The sequence below is a fragment of the Hipposideros armiger genome, unplaced genomic scaffold, assembly GCF_001890085.2.
Source record: "Hipposideros armiger isolate ML-2016 unplaced genomic scaffold, ASM189008v1 scaffold_396, whole genome shotgun sequence".
Lineage (NCBI taxonomy): Eukaryota > Metazoa > Chordata > Mammalia > Chiroptera > Hipposideridae > Hipposideros > Hipposideros armiger.
Window position 1 is genome coordinate 162,718 of NW_017731746.1, and position 16,881 is coordinate 179,598.

At 33.2% G+C, this 16,881-nt stretch overlaps 1 protein-coding gene across 6 annotated transcripts in view; it reads right to left on the minus strand.

Moving 5' to 3' along the window:
* Nucleotides 1-16,881, minus strand: part of ARHGEF12 (Rho guanine nucleotide exchange factor 12) — a 231,353-nt gene that overhangs the window by 117,704 nt on the left and 96,768 nt on the right. For 4 of the 6 annotated variants that reach the window (XM_019663597.1, XM_019663594.1, XM_019663592.1 and 1 more), the window contains exons 2-4: nt 14,614-14,637; nt 13,136-13,221; nt 11,500-11,556 (exon numbers count right to left, since the gene is read on the minus strand). Coding sequence is in view for 3 of the 6 variants with exons in the window: in XM_019663594.1 (XP_019519139.1) it covers nt 11,500-11,556; nt 13,136-13,221; nt 14,614-14,637 (167 nt within the window). In the remaining 3 variants the exon portion in view is untranslated. The remainder of the gene's footprint in view (nt 1-11,499; nt 11,557-13,135; nt 13,222-14,613; nt 14,638-16,881) is intronic. The other 2 variants (XM_019663593.1, XM_019663595.1) reach the window with 1 other exon arrangement.

Genomic DNA, 16,881 nt, shown 5'->3' on the forward strand with positions numbered 1-16,881 from the left:
GCCATGAATTGTTGGTGAAAAATTTAGGTCATCTAACTTTTTCATGCAGCCTTTTCAGCACTTCCAAAAAGTAAACATGCTTAACTGTTTGTCCAGTTGGTACAAATTCATGAATAATCCCTCTGATATCAAAACAGGTTAGCAACATCATTGCAACAAATTTGCAAACTTAATTGTCAGAACTTAATCATACAGTTATTATACATATGACCCAACAATTTCACTACCAAGAGAAATAAAAACTCATGTCCACATAAAGACTAGTAGACAAATGTTCATAGCAGATTTTTGTTCATAAGAGCCAAAAACTAGAAACAACTCAAATTTCCATCAATAGATGAGTGAATAAACAAACGACGTTCTATCAATTACAGTAAAATACTACTTAGCAAGAAAAACAAAAACAGGAACTGCTCACACATGGATGAATAACAAAAGCATTATGTTAAGCAAAATATGACCGATACAAAAGACAGTACACACTTTATGACTCTGACGTAAAACAGAAAAACTAAACTATAGTAACAAAAAGCAGATTAGTGGTTGCCTAAGGTCAGGGTGGGGAGAATGACTGCAAAAAAACATGAAGAAACTTTCTGGGGTGATGGAAATGTCCTATTTCTTAATTAAGGTAATGGTTACATGAGTATATTCAATTGTCAAAACTCAGAGAACTGCGAACTTAAAATGAGTGCATCTTATTTTAGGTAAATTGTACCCCCAAAAAGTTGATTTGCAACATTAAAAAAAAATGTGTTACCAACACCCTTTATTACCCAACTGTATGTACTTACCTCCTTTGTCATAGATTAAATGACCATATAGGTGTGGGTTTATTTCTGGGCTCTCTATTCTGTTCCATTTGTTTGTTTTTATGCCAGTATGTGTTGTTTTGGTTACTACAGCCTTGATATCAGGCAGCATGATACCTCCAATTTTGTTCTCTCTCAAGATTGCTGTGGCTATTTGTTGTTTTTTTTTGTGGTTCCATATAACATTTAAGACTTGTTCTAGTTCTGTAAAAAATGCCATTGTATTTTGATAGGGATTACATTGATTCTATAGATTGCTTTGGGTAATATGGACATTTTAACAATGTTAATTCTTCCTATCCATGAGCACAGTATATGCTTCTATTCATTTGCATCTTATTCAATTTCTTTCTTCAATGTTTTATAGTTTTCCAAGTACAGGTCCTTTATCTCCTTGGTTAAATTTATTACTAGGTTTTTGTTTTGTTTTCTTTGATGCAATTGTAAATGGGAATGTTTTCTTGATTTCTCTTTCTGATAATTTGTCATTGGTGTATAAAAGTGCAACAGGGCCGGCCGAGTGGCTCAGTTGGTTAAGAGCTCGCTCAAGAGTTTGAGCTCTGAGCAACAGCGGTTCGAGTCCAGCCCGAGCTGAGCAGCCACTGAGCTGCCAACAGGTAGCAGGATGGCTCAGCTAAAAAAATAAATAAATAAATAAAATAAATAAATAAAGCAACAAACAAAACAGAAACAAACTCATACATACAGAGAACAAACTGATGNAACAGCGGTTCGAGTCCAGCCCGAGCTGAGCAGCCGCTGAGCTGCCAACAGGTAGCAGGATGGCTCAGCTAAAAAAAATAAATAAATAAATAAAAATAAAAGTGCAACCAATTTCTGCATATTAAATTTGTATCCTGCTACTTTACTGAATTCATTTATCAGTTCTAATAGTTTTAGGTTTTCTAAAAGTATAGTTCTAAATCTTTCAGGTTTTCTATATATAGCATCATGTCATATGAAAATAATAACTTCTTCCTTTCCAATCTTTTTCTTTTCTTATCTGATTGCTGTGGCTAGGACTTCCAATACGGTGTTGAATAAAAGTGGTGACAGTGGGCATCCTTGTCTTGTCAGGATGGCGATCATCAATAAATCAACAAACAACAGTGTTGTCGAGGATGCAGAGAAAAGGGAACACTGGTACACTGGTGGTGGGATTACATATTGGTGTAGCCACAATGGAAAATGGTTTGGAGGTTCCTCAAAAAATTAAAAATAGAACTACCATATGACCCAGCATTTCCATTTCTGGGTATTTACCTGGAGAAATCCAAAACACTAATTCGAAAAGACATATGTACCCCTATATTCAGTGCAGCTCTATTTACAATAGCCAAGATATGGAAGCAACCCAAGAGCTCATCAAAAGAACTAGATAAAGAAGATGTGATACATACATACAATGGAAAATTACTCGGCCATAAAAAAGAATGAAATCTTACCATTTACAATAACATGGATGTACCATAGAGGGTGTATTATGCTAAGTGACATAAGTCATACTGAGGAAGACAAGTACCATATGATCTCACTTATATGTGGTATCTAAAGAACAAAACAAACAAACAAACAAAACAGAAACAGACTCATAGATACAGAAGAAAAATCTGACAGTGCCAGAAGGGAGGGAGGTTAGGAGATGGGTAAAAAAGGTGAAGGGATTAAGAAACACAAATTTAAGAAATAGTCACAGGGATGTAAAGTATAGCATATAGAACATAGTCAATAATGTTGCAACAACTATGCATAGTGCCAGGTGGGTACTAGACTAATCAGGGGGATCACTGTATAAATTATATAAATGTCTAATCACTATGCTGTTCACCTGAAACTAATATAAAATAATGGAAACTGAAAAAAAAAAAAGGTGTTCCCCCTAAACTCAAGAGACTACTAAATACTAAATAGCATTTGCATTCACCACTCCAACAAAATAGTAAATTGTAATGGGAGCAGAGGAAAAATAACCCATCATAATTCAACCTTTTTCCTTTGCTTCAAGTTGCTTCCTTTAAGTAATTAGAAAAAACTTTAAATAGAATAATTTTGAATACACAAATTCAAGAAAAGAGGCATTCTTTATAAATTTCTAGTACATAATACAATGAATACATGAATCAGAGAATCTCCAAATATTTTACAGGAATCTTTTTAAAATCCATGCCTGATTTTGGAAACATAAGCATCTGATGACCTCTTTTACAGTTATTTGCAACTTCAAAATGAATTATATATTGTGGCTTTAAAATAAAAATCAAGATAACTGCAAAAATGAATATATATTTTTTTCATATGTTATCTATCCCTCCCAGTTCCTCCAAGAGCTGAAAATCAGTGAATTAAAAGTTTCTAATTTTGGAGTTCATTGTGCTTAAGCCACTGGGCTTCTTAAGCAAACATTTTTTTTCAGGTCCCTGTAGAGAATAGGGTGCTTGTAAAAAATGACAGGAAAGAAGAGTACTGAGGGTTAAGAGTTTGATATGTTTGTGTATTTCATTTTAATATAATGAACATAAAATAATTAGCTTAATGCCTGACAAATACTAAGGGCTCATAAATATTAAGTATTATTTTATTATGATTGGGAATAGGCTGCCTTGGATTTTTCTGATGAGAAATATATTACTCATCTATCAATGCCATCAGTTAAAAATCATTTAAATTAAAATACTTTTGTGTTAGCTTCCTATCATGTTTGCAAATGCTTCTTAAAATGATCAATCCTCATTTATGTCTTTGTCTAAATTGTTTTGTTTTAAGACAAGCAAATTAGTTTTAAATGGGGAAAGAAGAGAGAAGGAAAATTTAACAGAGCAGGGCTTCTTGTGATAGGTAACTTTAGAAGATGAGCGACAAGAAAGCCTCAAGAAACAAATCACCTCCTCTTGTAAGTTTGTCCTTATAGACTCCCACTGCACTCTCTATTTACTCCCTAGTATCAATTGATTCATATTTGCTTTTATCCTCTCATAAGATTGTATGCTTTAATAGCACAGGGGCTCTATCTTGTTTACAATCTTATCTCAGGACCTGACATATGTTCAGGCACAGAAGAAACTTTAAAAAAAAAAAAAACTTCTAATGAATTAATGAAAATTGGAAAAGCAGAGGAGTCTAGAGATGGACAGACTCTCAGAAAGGAAGGTGATCCGAGAAAAAAGAAAAAAACCACCACACACAGTCAATTTTAACAAATATGCCTAGGGTCCTAACAGACTACTAAGGATTGAGTAAACATATTTATAGTTCCCTCAAAATACTGCAAACCTGTTTTCTCCAATCCAAAATTGTTCAGTCTGATAACTGTCGCTTTTAATTCTACAACAAAAGAAGACGAGAAACAAAGGATAAAGAGGAAAAGGAGAAAGAGCTATATGTATAACCTATTCATCTTTCTCTTTCCCCAACCCCAATATATTGTTCATTTATTATTATTCTAAGTCTATCTACTAAACTGAGAATCTGGTGTACTTTAACATATAAGAATACCAAGACCAATTCAAAAAGAAAACATACCTTACATATACAGCCAGTTCAGGATCTGTGGAGTTCAAATTAATGACATTATTCTGCCTTATAAATTTATGCCATCTGCATAAACGTAGATAATTAACTGAAAACTAAGCTGTCATACCTTTCAAAATCCAGAAATCCAGTCTCTTAAATGTTTAGATCCACTATATTCCTTCCCATTGAAAAATCAAATAAAATGTTTTCCTTTTTTCTTGAGAGTAATGTTCTACTTGTACACCGGAAGTTGTTTTAACCCACCATAAAATTCCAAGTTAACACCCTTAACACTGAAATCACCAATACTGACTGAATTATCATATCTTTGAAATGTCCTTTTTGAAGAAAAAAAAAATCTACTTTGTTTTAGCAAATTTGTATTGAGCATCTGTCTACTAGTTATTTAACACTGCAATCTGTAGATGTGAAGAATGCAAAACTACTAGAAGTCTTTGCTCTCAAAGTACTTAAAATCTTGGCAGGAAAGGACAACAGAAACAAATAGGGAAACAATGACAACGTCCTACTAAGAATCAGAGTATGATACAGATAACAGGCCCTATATGTTACAAATGAAGGGAAAGATAAAAGTGGACTCCTAACTCTAAAATAGCCATTTTCAAATTTCATTTTTTACTTTTTCTGGTTTTTAAAACCATATAGTCCATGGTTGGTTTTGCTAAATCTCTTATTGTCTGGTATAAAGATTATTAGTTGTATTATCATACAAATGTTTACCTCTCAATACGAATTTTTATAAGGTCACAAAAATCACTTTAATATGAGCTGTTTCAGAAATAGTCTGAGATATAGAGAAAAAAACTGATGCTTGCTAGAGGGGAGGGGGGTTGGGATGAGGAAGAAGGGGAAAGGATTAGATAGCATAAATTGGTAGTCACATATTGCCACGGGGATATGAAAGACAGTTTTGGGAATGTAATCAATAATGCTGTAAAGATTTTGTAGGGTGTTAGATGGACACCTGTCTTATTAGGGAGACTACTTCATGGATGGTGTAGATGCCTGACCACTGCGTGATACACCTGAAGCTGAAGCAGAATAATACTGAATGTCAACTATAATTTAATACATATATAGTCACGGGATATGGAGTACAGGATAGGGAATAGAGTCAATGGAATTGTAACAGCTATTATACGATGTCAGAGGGGTAGCAGATGGGGAGAGGGGGTTATCACTTTGTGAGGGGTGTAAATGTCTATTACATTGTTTTGTACACACGAAACTAATAAAAAAATGGAAAAAAATATATGAGCTATATCCAAGCACTTTGAATGAAGACAGGCAGAGAAAGTATTCAACAAGATAATGAGAAGGCTTAAACTTTCTTGAAATTTAGTCATAATAATACTTCTTCATTCTCATTGTTCTTAGTACCATACGGAAATTTTTCCCACAACTATCTATTTTTTAAGTAGATATGGAGTATTGGTAAACTATTGTATATCTCTATTATTGTACTTACCAAAATGTATAACAACTCTTTCTTTTGTGCTAGACAGTGAACTTCCAGAAAGCAGGTATAGTTTTCTATTATCTTTGTATCCCTATTCCTTATCATAGTGCCTGGCATACAATAGGTGCTCAATGAATATTTAATAAGTAAGTTTGAATTTATTTTACATAAAATAAACTTTAAAGAAATCACATTCAATCACTTTTTAAGAAAAAGTGAAATCACAGCCCTGAAAACTATGCAAAGTAGAGAAATACTTCTATAAGAACACTAACCTTTTGCCCTGGCTAAAATAATATGATTCCCATCTACCCTAAAATAACTCCTCTAGTTACAAACTTTTATTTCCTGCGTTTTTAAGGATTATGATATTTCACCTGAAAGCTGTTAACAGATATCAGGCTTCATATCATCAGTAAAGTAAACATGTTCTATCAAATTTACATAAATATTATACTATCATTTCCTTAATCTTATTTTCTCTTTCTAAGAAAAAACTTTTTTCCCTGTTACAATGATTTGGTATTCGAAACCAACATAAAAGTGATTGTTTTTCACTCAAAAGATAATTACCAATGGCTGTATTTTGAAAGTGAAAAAAATTAGGCCTTTGTAAATTTTTGGAGTGGGGAAGGGAAGAGGTCATAAAAAGGTCCTCTAAAGAAGGTGAGAAAATTTCACTATAATACATTCCTGTAAAAAGGCAACAACTGCACTGTCAAATAGCAAATTAATGAAAATGGAGTGTTAAATAGATAAGGCAACATGCTAAACCTTCCACACAGCATTTGCTTTAGTGAAAGCACATTAGTTTTTCTTCACCTTTGATTTTATTGTATGATCAAGCTTCTCTAAGTCTCATCTCTTAAGAATTAGCTTCAGGGAAGGGAGTGGAGAAAGACCACGTGCAACCTCATAAGAACAGCTCATTTTTAAACTACTGCCAGACATACATTACATGTTTTATGAGTAAGGCCTCAGATAATCCTTTGATTAACTGCTATATACAATGTCAGAGGGAAAGTAGATTGGGGGAGGGGAGGTTGCCACTTTGTGAGGGGTGTAAATGTCTAACTATTACATTGTTTTGTATACCTGAAACTAATGAAATTAATTAATTAATTTAATAAAAAAGAAGAAGCTTCTTGATTCTAAATGCACAATGCTGCTGGCAAGAGGAGCTTTAAGTTCCAAGTATGCTGATTTCATTCTTTTGACTATTACTAACAATAATTCTCTTTTCTAAGTTACATTTTCTTCTACCTTAAATTTTTTCAGAAGAAAAATCCAATTAAGATGAATCAACATTTTATTCTATCAATTCTCTGTACTAAAATACTCATCCCAACCTCAACAATCACTGATTCAAAACTCAATGAGTGCCTCCAGTGTGTCAAGCATTATAGGAGATGCAAAGACTAACATACTTGTAAACACAAATCACTAGATACAAAGCAGGATGTCAAAGTGCAGACAACAAAATTAGCTGGGCAAATCTAGGAAAGCCCTATAAATAAGCCAGTATTTGAAATGGGCCTGAAAGAATGGGGGAGGATTCTAACAAGGAGTGATAGGAGGTAAACCTTTTAAGACAACGGGAATGGCACGAACAAAGAAAGAATAGCAGGCCACATTCGGGAAATAAAAATTTGAAGGAGAGTGCTGCATTTAGGTGAATAATAGTAAACTGAGGTAGGATGATAAATTGGAAACAAATTATGGCATATCTTAATAACTATTTGTACTTTCTTAGCAAGTATATGTCCAAATCCTTAATTTAGTAATATTAATGTGACAGAATATAGAAGAATAGAGAATAGGAAGTGAATCAATGTAAAATCGAAGTGAAAGAAAGTTATGCGACTATCTAATAAAATGATGAAAAACTAAACCAAGTAGTAGAGATGGAACCATGAGTGAGGGATGAAAAATAATGTAATGGTAGGATCAATGGGACCTTGTAAAATAGGTGACTAGAGAGGACAAGTTAAACGGAGATGTCAAAGTTAACTTTAAGAAAGTAAGACTACATTAACGGAAGAATGATAGTGCCATTAAAAGAACCAGAAAATCAAGAGGAAGATTGATTTGTAGCCATAGGGAACAATGATGAATTCCAGATTGGTCATTCTGAATTTGAAGGACAATTAGATGAAAGTATTCAGCAAACAGTTAAAAATATAAAACTGGAAAAGGGAGAAATATCAGGGACAGAGACTCTGTAACATCTACATTTATAAGAAGAAAGGCAATCAAGTAAAGAAAAGACAAAATAATTAATTATAAAGAGAGAAGAAATAGGTTGACATAGAAACCACAGAAAAGGCATCAGCATTGCCAAATGGTTCAAAGTGAAGGTGAGAAATGAGAAAAAGTTCACAGATTTTCAAGTACGATATTTTGGTTTACTTTCCAGATAGTATGTGTTCAGCAGTCAGAATTCAAGAGGTTAAGAAGTGAAAGGTTTGTAAGGACACAGAATGTTCATGTTGTGGAATGCTTTGCAAAGTTAAAGAAGAAAACAGAAAATAATAACTTGGTGAAAGTAAGAATCAAACCAAGAACTCTTCTTTTTTACAAATATCAGAGTATGAATAAGAAAAAATATAAATTAAACGATATGTCTGTGTGTGTATATACATACATACATACACACACACACACACACACACACACACACACATATATATATATATATATATATATATATATATATATATATATATTACTTGAAAGTATCCAAATCAGGATATTTCAAGTACTAACAGTTTGCTTCTGTTATGGACTGAATGTTGTGTTCCCCGCAAAATTCCTTATGTTGAGCCCTAACCCACAATGTCATGATATTTGGAGATAGAGCCTTTGGGGGGGTAATTATAGCTAGATGAAGTCATGAAGTGGGGCCCTTATGAAGGGATTAGTGTCCTTATAAGAAGAGACATCATCAGAGAGCTCCTTTTATCTCTCTCTACATGTTCTTGCACCAAAGAAAGATCATGTGAGAAAAAAGCAAAAAGGTGGCCATCTGTAAGCCAGAAGAGCTCTCACCAGAACCCAACCTTGCCATGCTGGCTGGCATCCTGATCTCATACTTCTAGTGTCCAAAACTGTGAGAAAAGAAATTTCTGTTGTTTAAGCCAAGTCTCTGGTATTTTGTCACAGCAGCTCCAGCAGACTAAGACAGCTTCAAAAAGGCATGGCTTCTTTTCATGTAAATATAATCAGCTAGAATCTCTTCACGAAACCAAGACAGAAGTTAGAAGAAGTATTCTAACTCAAAACTCCCCTACTAAATCTCTTGTATCCCAGAAAAAAAAAAAAAGAGAAACCCACAAAATGCCTCCATTACAATATTAAGAAAAATAGAAAATTATGTACCATTAAAATTGCAAATCAGAAAATACATCTGTACATGATCAATAATATACTCCAAAAAGGTACAGAGGGAAAAACAAGGGGATATGGAATAAATATTGACCTACTTCACTGGGCAGAAACTTAACAAAAGAAGTCAATTTAAAACAAACACTTGGATTCCTTTTAAAATGAGCAAAGTAAAAAATCTACCTGATAAAACAGCTCTAAAAATGGGTAAGAAGTTCAAAATAAATAATTTGTAGGTGAATAACTACCATTTGTGTTAAGTATCCAGCTAATGAATGCTCCAAGACAATGTATAATCTCAAAAAGGTTGGCTTAAGAGACAGACCTTACACTAAAGCAATGTCACCAGTTGCTATCAGGCTACTCTCATATTCCAGTATTTCCAAGCGTTCCTTGACTCCTTAGAGATTTTTATTTTTTACTCATGCTAATTAGAATAGACAGTCTGAAGAACTCTATTCACACAGGTAATAAAATGTCTGTAATGTCAAAGAGATTTAACTTAGCATGCTGACTCTGTTTTGATCAATTCATCCCTCTGATAAGTGCTTTTTGAAGACCCATGGCTCAGTTCCTTCCAAAAAAGGCATTTCAAGGGTTCTCAAGAAAGAAACACAGAGAAGCCAGCCACACCTTACTTCCTATTACCACTTAAAATGTTTCTATTACTACCAAGCCAATGGCATGTCTGAACTAGTGTTAATATTCCTATAATTGGAATATTAACATCCAAATCAAATAGCAAGCTTTCATACATACCTATCATCCTATCACCCAAAGCAAACATCCTATCATCTTAAACAAATAGCGAGCTTTATCATACATACAAAGATCTAGGAAAATGGTGGGGGAGATGAAATACAACATTGCAAAGGCTACTGGAAACGAATGGAGCTATAAAGATAGTGTTCCCATTCCTATGGAGAGAATAAACCGTAGGAAGCTCTTTCTTTGTATAGGACAAAAAGAGTCTCTTGAAATTCAGTAGCTATTTTTTACTTACTTGGAGCCAAATCCTTTGGAAGGAAGAAAAAGCATAAACTTGACATGCCATTTGGCATGGTATACATTTCCTGTTGAACTAATGCAAAAAGTTTAACTACACAGAAAAAGCACTTGTCACAAAAACCCAAGCAAAGTACTATGTGCATGTATCTAACAAAGAAGCATCAACTGGTTTATAACCAAAACTCTGGCCTCATAATATTAAAAAGTATATGATATTATGGGCTCAAGTGTCAGAAGATATAAAATACAAAATGTCTTAAAAGGGGAGAGGGACATTTTCATATATATTTTTTTCCTTTCATGCATGTCAAGCTAGGAAACAGTGCACCTGTGGAAACTTCTACTTGAGAGATTTCTGGCTCTATTAGAGAAGACATGGTCTTCCTTTGAGGCCAAATTTGGAATCTTCTAAGAAAGAAGTAACTTTCTTAGTCTTTCAGAGATTATTTTTAAAATCTTAGTTCGAAGCAGTACTTCTCTTTTCACTTTTCTCAAAAATCTAATTAGATATTAACACAAGGAAAAAAGGGAAGGTAAAACTATGCAAAGGAAAAGGAATAATATGTATGAACTTCACAAATACGATTTATATTATGCTTAGAAGACAGGACACAATATGGAAATATTAGCGTTCTAATCATTTGTTGCAAAAGTTGACCATTTAGATTAAACCTGCTCTTTGTAAAGATTGTTTTTAAAAGGTGCCATTTTGAAATTTTCCCATTCAGAATAAGCTTCGGGGAAAACTTACGAAAGGCACAGACAAATTCTTCAAGTTATAAAAATAAAATACTTAAGGTATGTTTGCTATTCTGGATAAGTTATACAAGAACAGCAATTCCAGAAGATAGAGCAATTAAAATAAAGAAATAAAAAATAAAAATCCCAAAAAAGCTGCTAATATATTAAATTATACCAGCATTCTACTTAGAGGCAAAGGCTGGTAGCATTGATGAAATTCTATGTGATCCAAGCTCTGCAAATGGGACATGGGAAGAAGATAAAAAGAATTCAACGGCCAACCATGTTATCTGGAGGAACCTGACCCAAACATATTAGAGATGATCACTTTCCTAAACATAAACAAGATGAAAGAAAAGACGGGTAATGTGGCCTATTCTTGCTCTACAAAGTTAGTTTCTAGCAACCTTAAGCTTCCACATCACAGCCACATTAAAACCCCAGGCTCCCTTTCCCTGCAGTAGATCATGCCATGCAGAGCAGACAGAGGAAGGCTGTAATTATTTTTAAAAAGGGAAACAGGATGAAGCAAGGTGCAAGGCTGAATTGGCTACATTAGCTTACCATATATCTCGGATCTACTCTCCTCTGAACTAGACTTTGTCTTCTTGGAGGAGCTATCTGCACAAGAGCGGGAGAAAAGGAGAGAGATATAGAAAAATGGAGACCAATGTAAGGGAAAAAATTCATGGGGGAAAAAAGAATGAATCATGATCAAGTTAAATCGCACAAACACAAAGTATGAACATCACAGGTGACAGCAATTAGAATAGTCATGAACAGCACAAGTAATGACATATTTTAAAGATTTATTGAAGAAAAGACAGTGCAATAAAATATGTTCAAACAAAACAACACATGAATACTCTAAAAAATGTATCATCTAATCATCTAACAACTGTAGAGATGACAAAAGCACTAAAAGCTATAATAATCTCATGCTTTGGAGATGGTCACATCACAAGTGAATAATATAGAATAAATCAATCTAAAAAGATCATAATACTTTTATGAACATAGGGCAGAAACTTGTGACCTTCATTAGTAAGACAATAACTAATAATATACATGGAAGCCTCTGAGCCCCATGATGTCAAAATTAGGTGTCAGAAATAAAGAATTATTTTTTAATGAAAATCCAGAAGTTATACATTATATACCCCGCCACCAAAACCTCTAAATAGATTATTGCGGTATCATTTTTACCTACTACCTAAGATACAGGTAAATTATTAGCTATTCACTTTCTATTCTTCCCTTCATAAAATACTCATAATATTTTTTTCAAAATAAAAGAGTAATACTAAAAGCATGAAACATCTTAATTAGACACAAAAAATATACTTACTCTCTATTAAAAGTCAAAAATTTTATTTCTAAATAAAATACCTAAAAATAGATATATGATATTTATGTATCTGGGACCTTAGCATATACTTATATTTTATCTTTTGTCATAGGAACATAGGACTGAATAAAATAGTATGTGCACAAAGAATACATATCAATTTCAAGTGATGAAAGCAAAATTATCTAGCAATTTTTATAAATCAAATATTGGGTGAATTAACAAGGAGAAAGCAAAAGCCTATATTTTACAAGAGGAGTTCAAACTATATGCATAAATTTAAGAATATAAACAGTCGAAAGTCTACTAACATAAAAACTCTAGGGAAGAGCAACACTACTGCAGTTGAAAGACAGCTCTGAATTCAGAATATTTTTTGACTGAAGAAAAAGGGATCACTTCATTTGCTTACTCTAAAATGAGATGATAATTAATTTTTGAAGTTGTATTTTAATACTCTAATTTACCATGATCAAACCTGAACTTTCAAATGACTACAGAAATTGGTAGTAGTTATAGACTTGATTTTATGACATGTACTACTGTTCATACCTATGATTTGTCTTAATACTAAGTCCTTGGTGTTACCAAAATATCCAATTATGATAACTATTTCTATTATCATTATTTTAAAATATAATACACTCTACAATGATGCTTCCATAGTACTGAAAATTAAAAATGTTTCCATTTCTTCTGAAAGCAAAGGTTTTTATATTATATAACTGAAGAGAGTCCTAAACAGACTGAACAGCTACTTGTAAAACAGGTGTTTTGGGAAGTTATGTAGCTTAAGCTATAGTATTCTGATGTTCACTACTGTCAATATTCTTTCGAAAAACAGTGTTTTACCTGTAGGATCAAAATCATGTGATGTACTGCGTTCAACTTTCTGCTTCTTATCTGTTGGTGACTCTCGATTCAAAATACTTCCATGCCTAAATTAAATCAAAGCAATCAAATATTTACTACAAGAGAGCCATTAGAATAAAAAAACTTATTTTATTATTATTTTTTACTTTCTTTTTTATTAGTTTCAGCTGTAAAAAAACTTATTTTAAAACTCCCAAGTGTGTCTTACAAAGAGTAACCAAGAAATCAGTTTACCTTACACATTCTCATAAACTTCTCTAATTTATGTTTTTCAAGAAGTTTTAAAACACTCTATGCTATGTGTAATAGAGTCTATTTACTTGGTTATAAAAAGTGCTTAATACAACTGAAACCTATGTAACTTTACTAACAATTGTCACCCCAATAAACTTTAATTAAAAAAAGTGCTTAAAAATTATAAAAGTAATATTTAGTATTAAAGTCTATTTTATTCTTAGAAATAACTCCTTAAATTCTTTTAGTGGCTTTCAAAGGTTAATCATTATTATTTCCATTTAACAGGTAATAAAACAGAGCCTAAAGGTAATTAAATACATTTCCCAACCCTATATATACCATAGTCAGATTTGAAATCTCTCTGTAAATACAGCATTAATTAGAGCAATTAAAAAAAAAATCTCAGGGAAGCCTCACTTAAAGGCTGCCTATAGTTCTAGCCACAGTAGTCTTAGCCAGGCCCTGATGACACTAGAATTATTATTTTTCCTATGGCCTAATGACTGGGCAATAAGTAAGACCATAAATAACTATAAAACATACATTACTAAGTAATTGAAATGGCAAGATTAACATTGGTATCCTGCACTATGACACTAAAAATGATCAATGTACTATAATAAAGAATGACATACTACCAGTATTTTAATAATATTTATGACAATTAAGATGAACGAAAAAAGAGATGTTGAAGAACAAGTATTGAGGAAGAGGCATTTAATCCTGGGAAATTAATAAATATGGAGCTATGGATATGGGCACAGACATATTTGAACATTATGGATTTTTTTCCTTTACTGTCTTAAAGTAATTAAGACTGATCCAGTTTGACAAAGTACATTAACTAAAGGCAATTACAGCTATCCAGATGATGAAACACATCAAAAACTAGCAATCCATTTACACTCCCCAAGCTATTTACAACTGAAAACAGTCACAATAGATTTTAAAATTAAATATTTTCATAGGGAGTGACCTTAAGGATCAATTTTAACAAACTTTTAAAATGCCGAGATTAAAAACATTAAAAATGTTATCAAAACAATGCCATCTTCCAGAAAAAATAAGCAACACCTGTTATATTTTAAATTTGTAAAACATTTTGAAATTTTAAACTGAAATACATGTTTTCAAAACACCACAAAATCCACCAGAATTTCAAAGGAATGCTTCCAATTAAAATTTAACCTAAATGTGTGAAGTGCAACTGAACAACTTACCTTATAGGTTTTTTGAGGGGAAACCTAAAACAAAGAAAAAAGGATAGATGTAGTTATTTCACTTATAAGACTATAATTAAATTTATTCACGCTACTAAACTACAATAAGGGATTTAAACATTTTATGCTGATTTTTCCAAAGCAGTTCAAAAAACAGGTGGAGTAAGAAGCTGGGTAACATTTTTAATATCTTAACTACTTTTAAAAATACTAAATAGCAGGTGCATTTATCCTAAGCTGTCCCTGAGGATGGGTTCTCTTTTTAAAAATCCAAGTAATAATAACAACAGCTAAATTTATTGAGGGCTTACTAGATGCTATGCAGTGCTTCAAACTGTTTACGTGTATTATCTCATTTAATCCTAAAAAAATAACCATGAAGATATCATTTCCATTTTACAGATTTCAGGGGGAAAAAACCAATAAGGCAAAGAGAAATACTTCACCATTCAAATATTATACTTAGTTTCCCTAACAACAACAAAAAAAAGTTCCATATTGCCCATCACCTCTCCTCACCCCCTAAAACATCTGGGCGTGGATTACTGCTCTATTGATCTGTCTATCCTTTGATCATGATCAACTCATGATGCTCAATCATTTGTGCTTAGCTTTAATAGAAAAAGTTACCTTGGAGTATGAACATTTATTAAAAATATATTCGAAAAGTGAAAACAAAGGGTACTATTTCTCTTTTTTTTTGGTTCTGTAAGCTAAAAGAACTACAGCATTTCCTCCTGCTTGTCTTTTTTTAAAAGCAATATTACTGGAGGCTTCTTAATAAGAGTTTGATGCTATACAAAAAATGCTACTCTAAGTCTAAAATATGTTTTCCAATTTCCTCCCATTTCTCTTTTCATTTTTGTCCTTTTCAGAAATTATCTTAACCTGTGGTATTTTGTGTAAGATTATTTAGTCTAAATAGAAAGAACAAGGTTTATTACAAATATAAGTAAAATTGGGTTAAAAAAAGACATCAGTAAAGATAGTAAGAAACACACATGAAACAATGATACTTGAATGACTGTTTGTCAAAAATGTAGTTAAAGTTAAAAAAAACGCTCAATAGTACAAGTTTAAGTTCAATTCCCTTTAACTCCTAAGTAAATCAAAATTGATTGAAAGAAAGTCTAAGAAATGAAAAACTTCCCTAATAAGTGATAGCATGTTAAATCACAACAAAATTAGGGATAGCAAGGAAAAGGGGGCTCTGGGATAAGAGGACACAGCTCTAGAGAATATACTGATTACAAAAGATTACCAAAACTTCAAAAGCAAAATTTCATAAATACGAGGTCTCACATTAAGTTCATGAACTTGCCACAGAGCGCTTACACTGGTAGCACTGCACAAACAGCTCAGTAAGGTTTCATAACCTTGGTACACATCAGTATCTCACAGTTGTGTTCAAGTCGACCTGTGGCAGTGTCTTGCTGAGTGGCGTTCATTACTATTGTTGTGTGGTTTTTTTTGTGTGTGCTGTCGCAAGCATGTCTGAGCTTGAATTAGAGCAACAAACAAACATTAAATTTCTTGTTACATTTGGCAAGAGTGGAAGTGAAATCAGGGACATGTTAGTCTAAGTTTATGGGGATAATGCCATGAAGAAAAACGGCAGTGTACAAATGGATTAAATGTTTTTCTGAGGGGAGAGAATGCATCACTGATAAAGAGAGGCCAGGGTGGCCAGTAACGAGCAGAACTGAAGAAAACATTGAAAATATTCGTCAAATTGTTGTGTCAAAATTGTGGGCTGACTGTGAGAAGCATAGCAGACCAAGTAAACATTGATAGAGAAACAGTTAGGAAAATCTTAACTGAAAACCTTGGCATGAGAAAGGCATGGACAAAATGGTCCCGAAGGAGCTCACTGATGAACAAAAGCAAATGAGCATCAAAGTTTGCCAAGATGTTTTGGAGAGACAAGATGATGTTTTAAGCCGTGTTATCACTGCTGATGAAATATGCATGTACCAATATGACCCTGAAACAAAGCGTCAAAGTGCACAATGGAAGTCAGTCAATTCTCCGCGACCAAAAAAGTTTCACCAGTCCAAATCAAGAGTCAAAAAGAGGCAGGCTGAATGGCTTAGTTGGTTAAGAGCGGGAGCTCTGAGCAACAGGGTCACCGGTTTGATTCCCACATGGGCCAGTGAGCTGCGCCTGAGCTCACCTGCTGCTGAGCTGCCAACAGGTGGCAGGATGGCTCAGCTGGTGAGAGCACATGCTCCTAACAACAAGGTTGCCAGTTCAACTCCCGCATAAGAT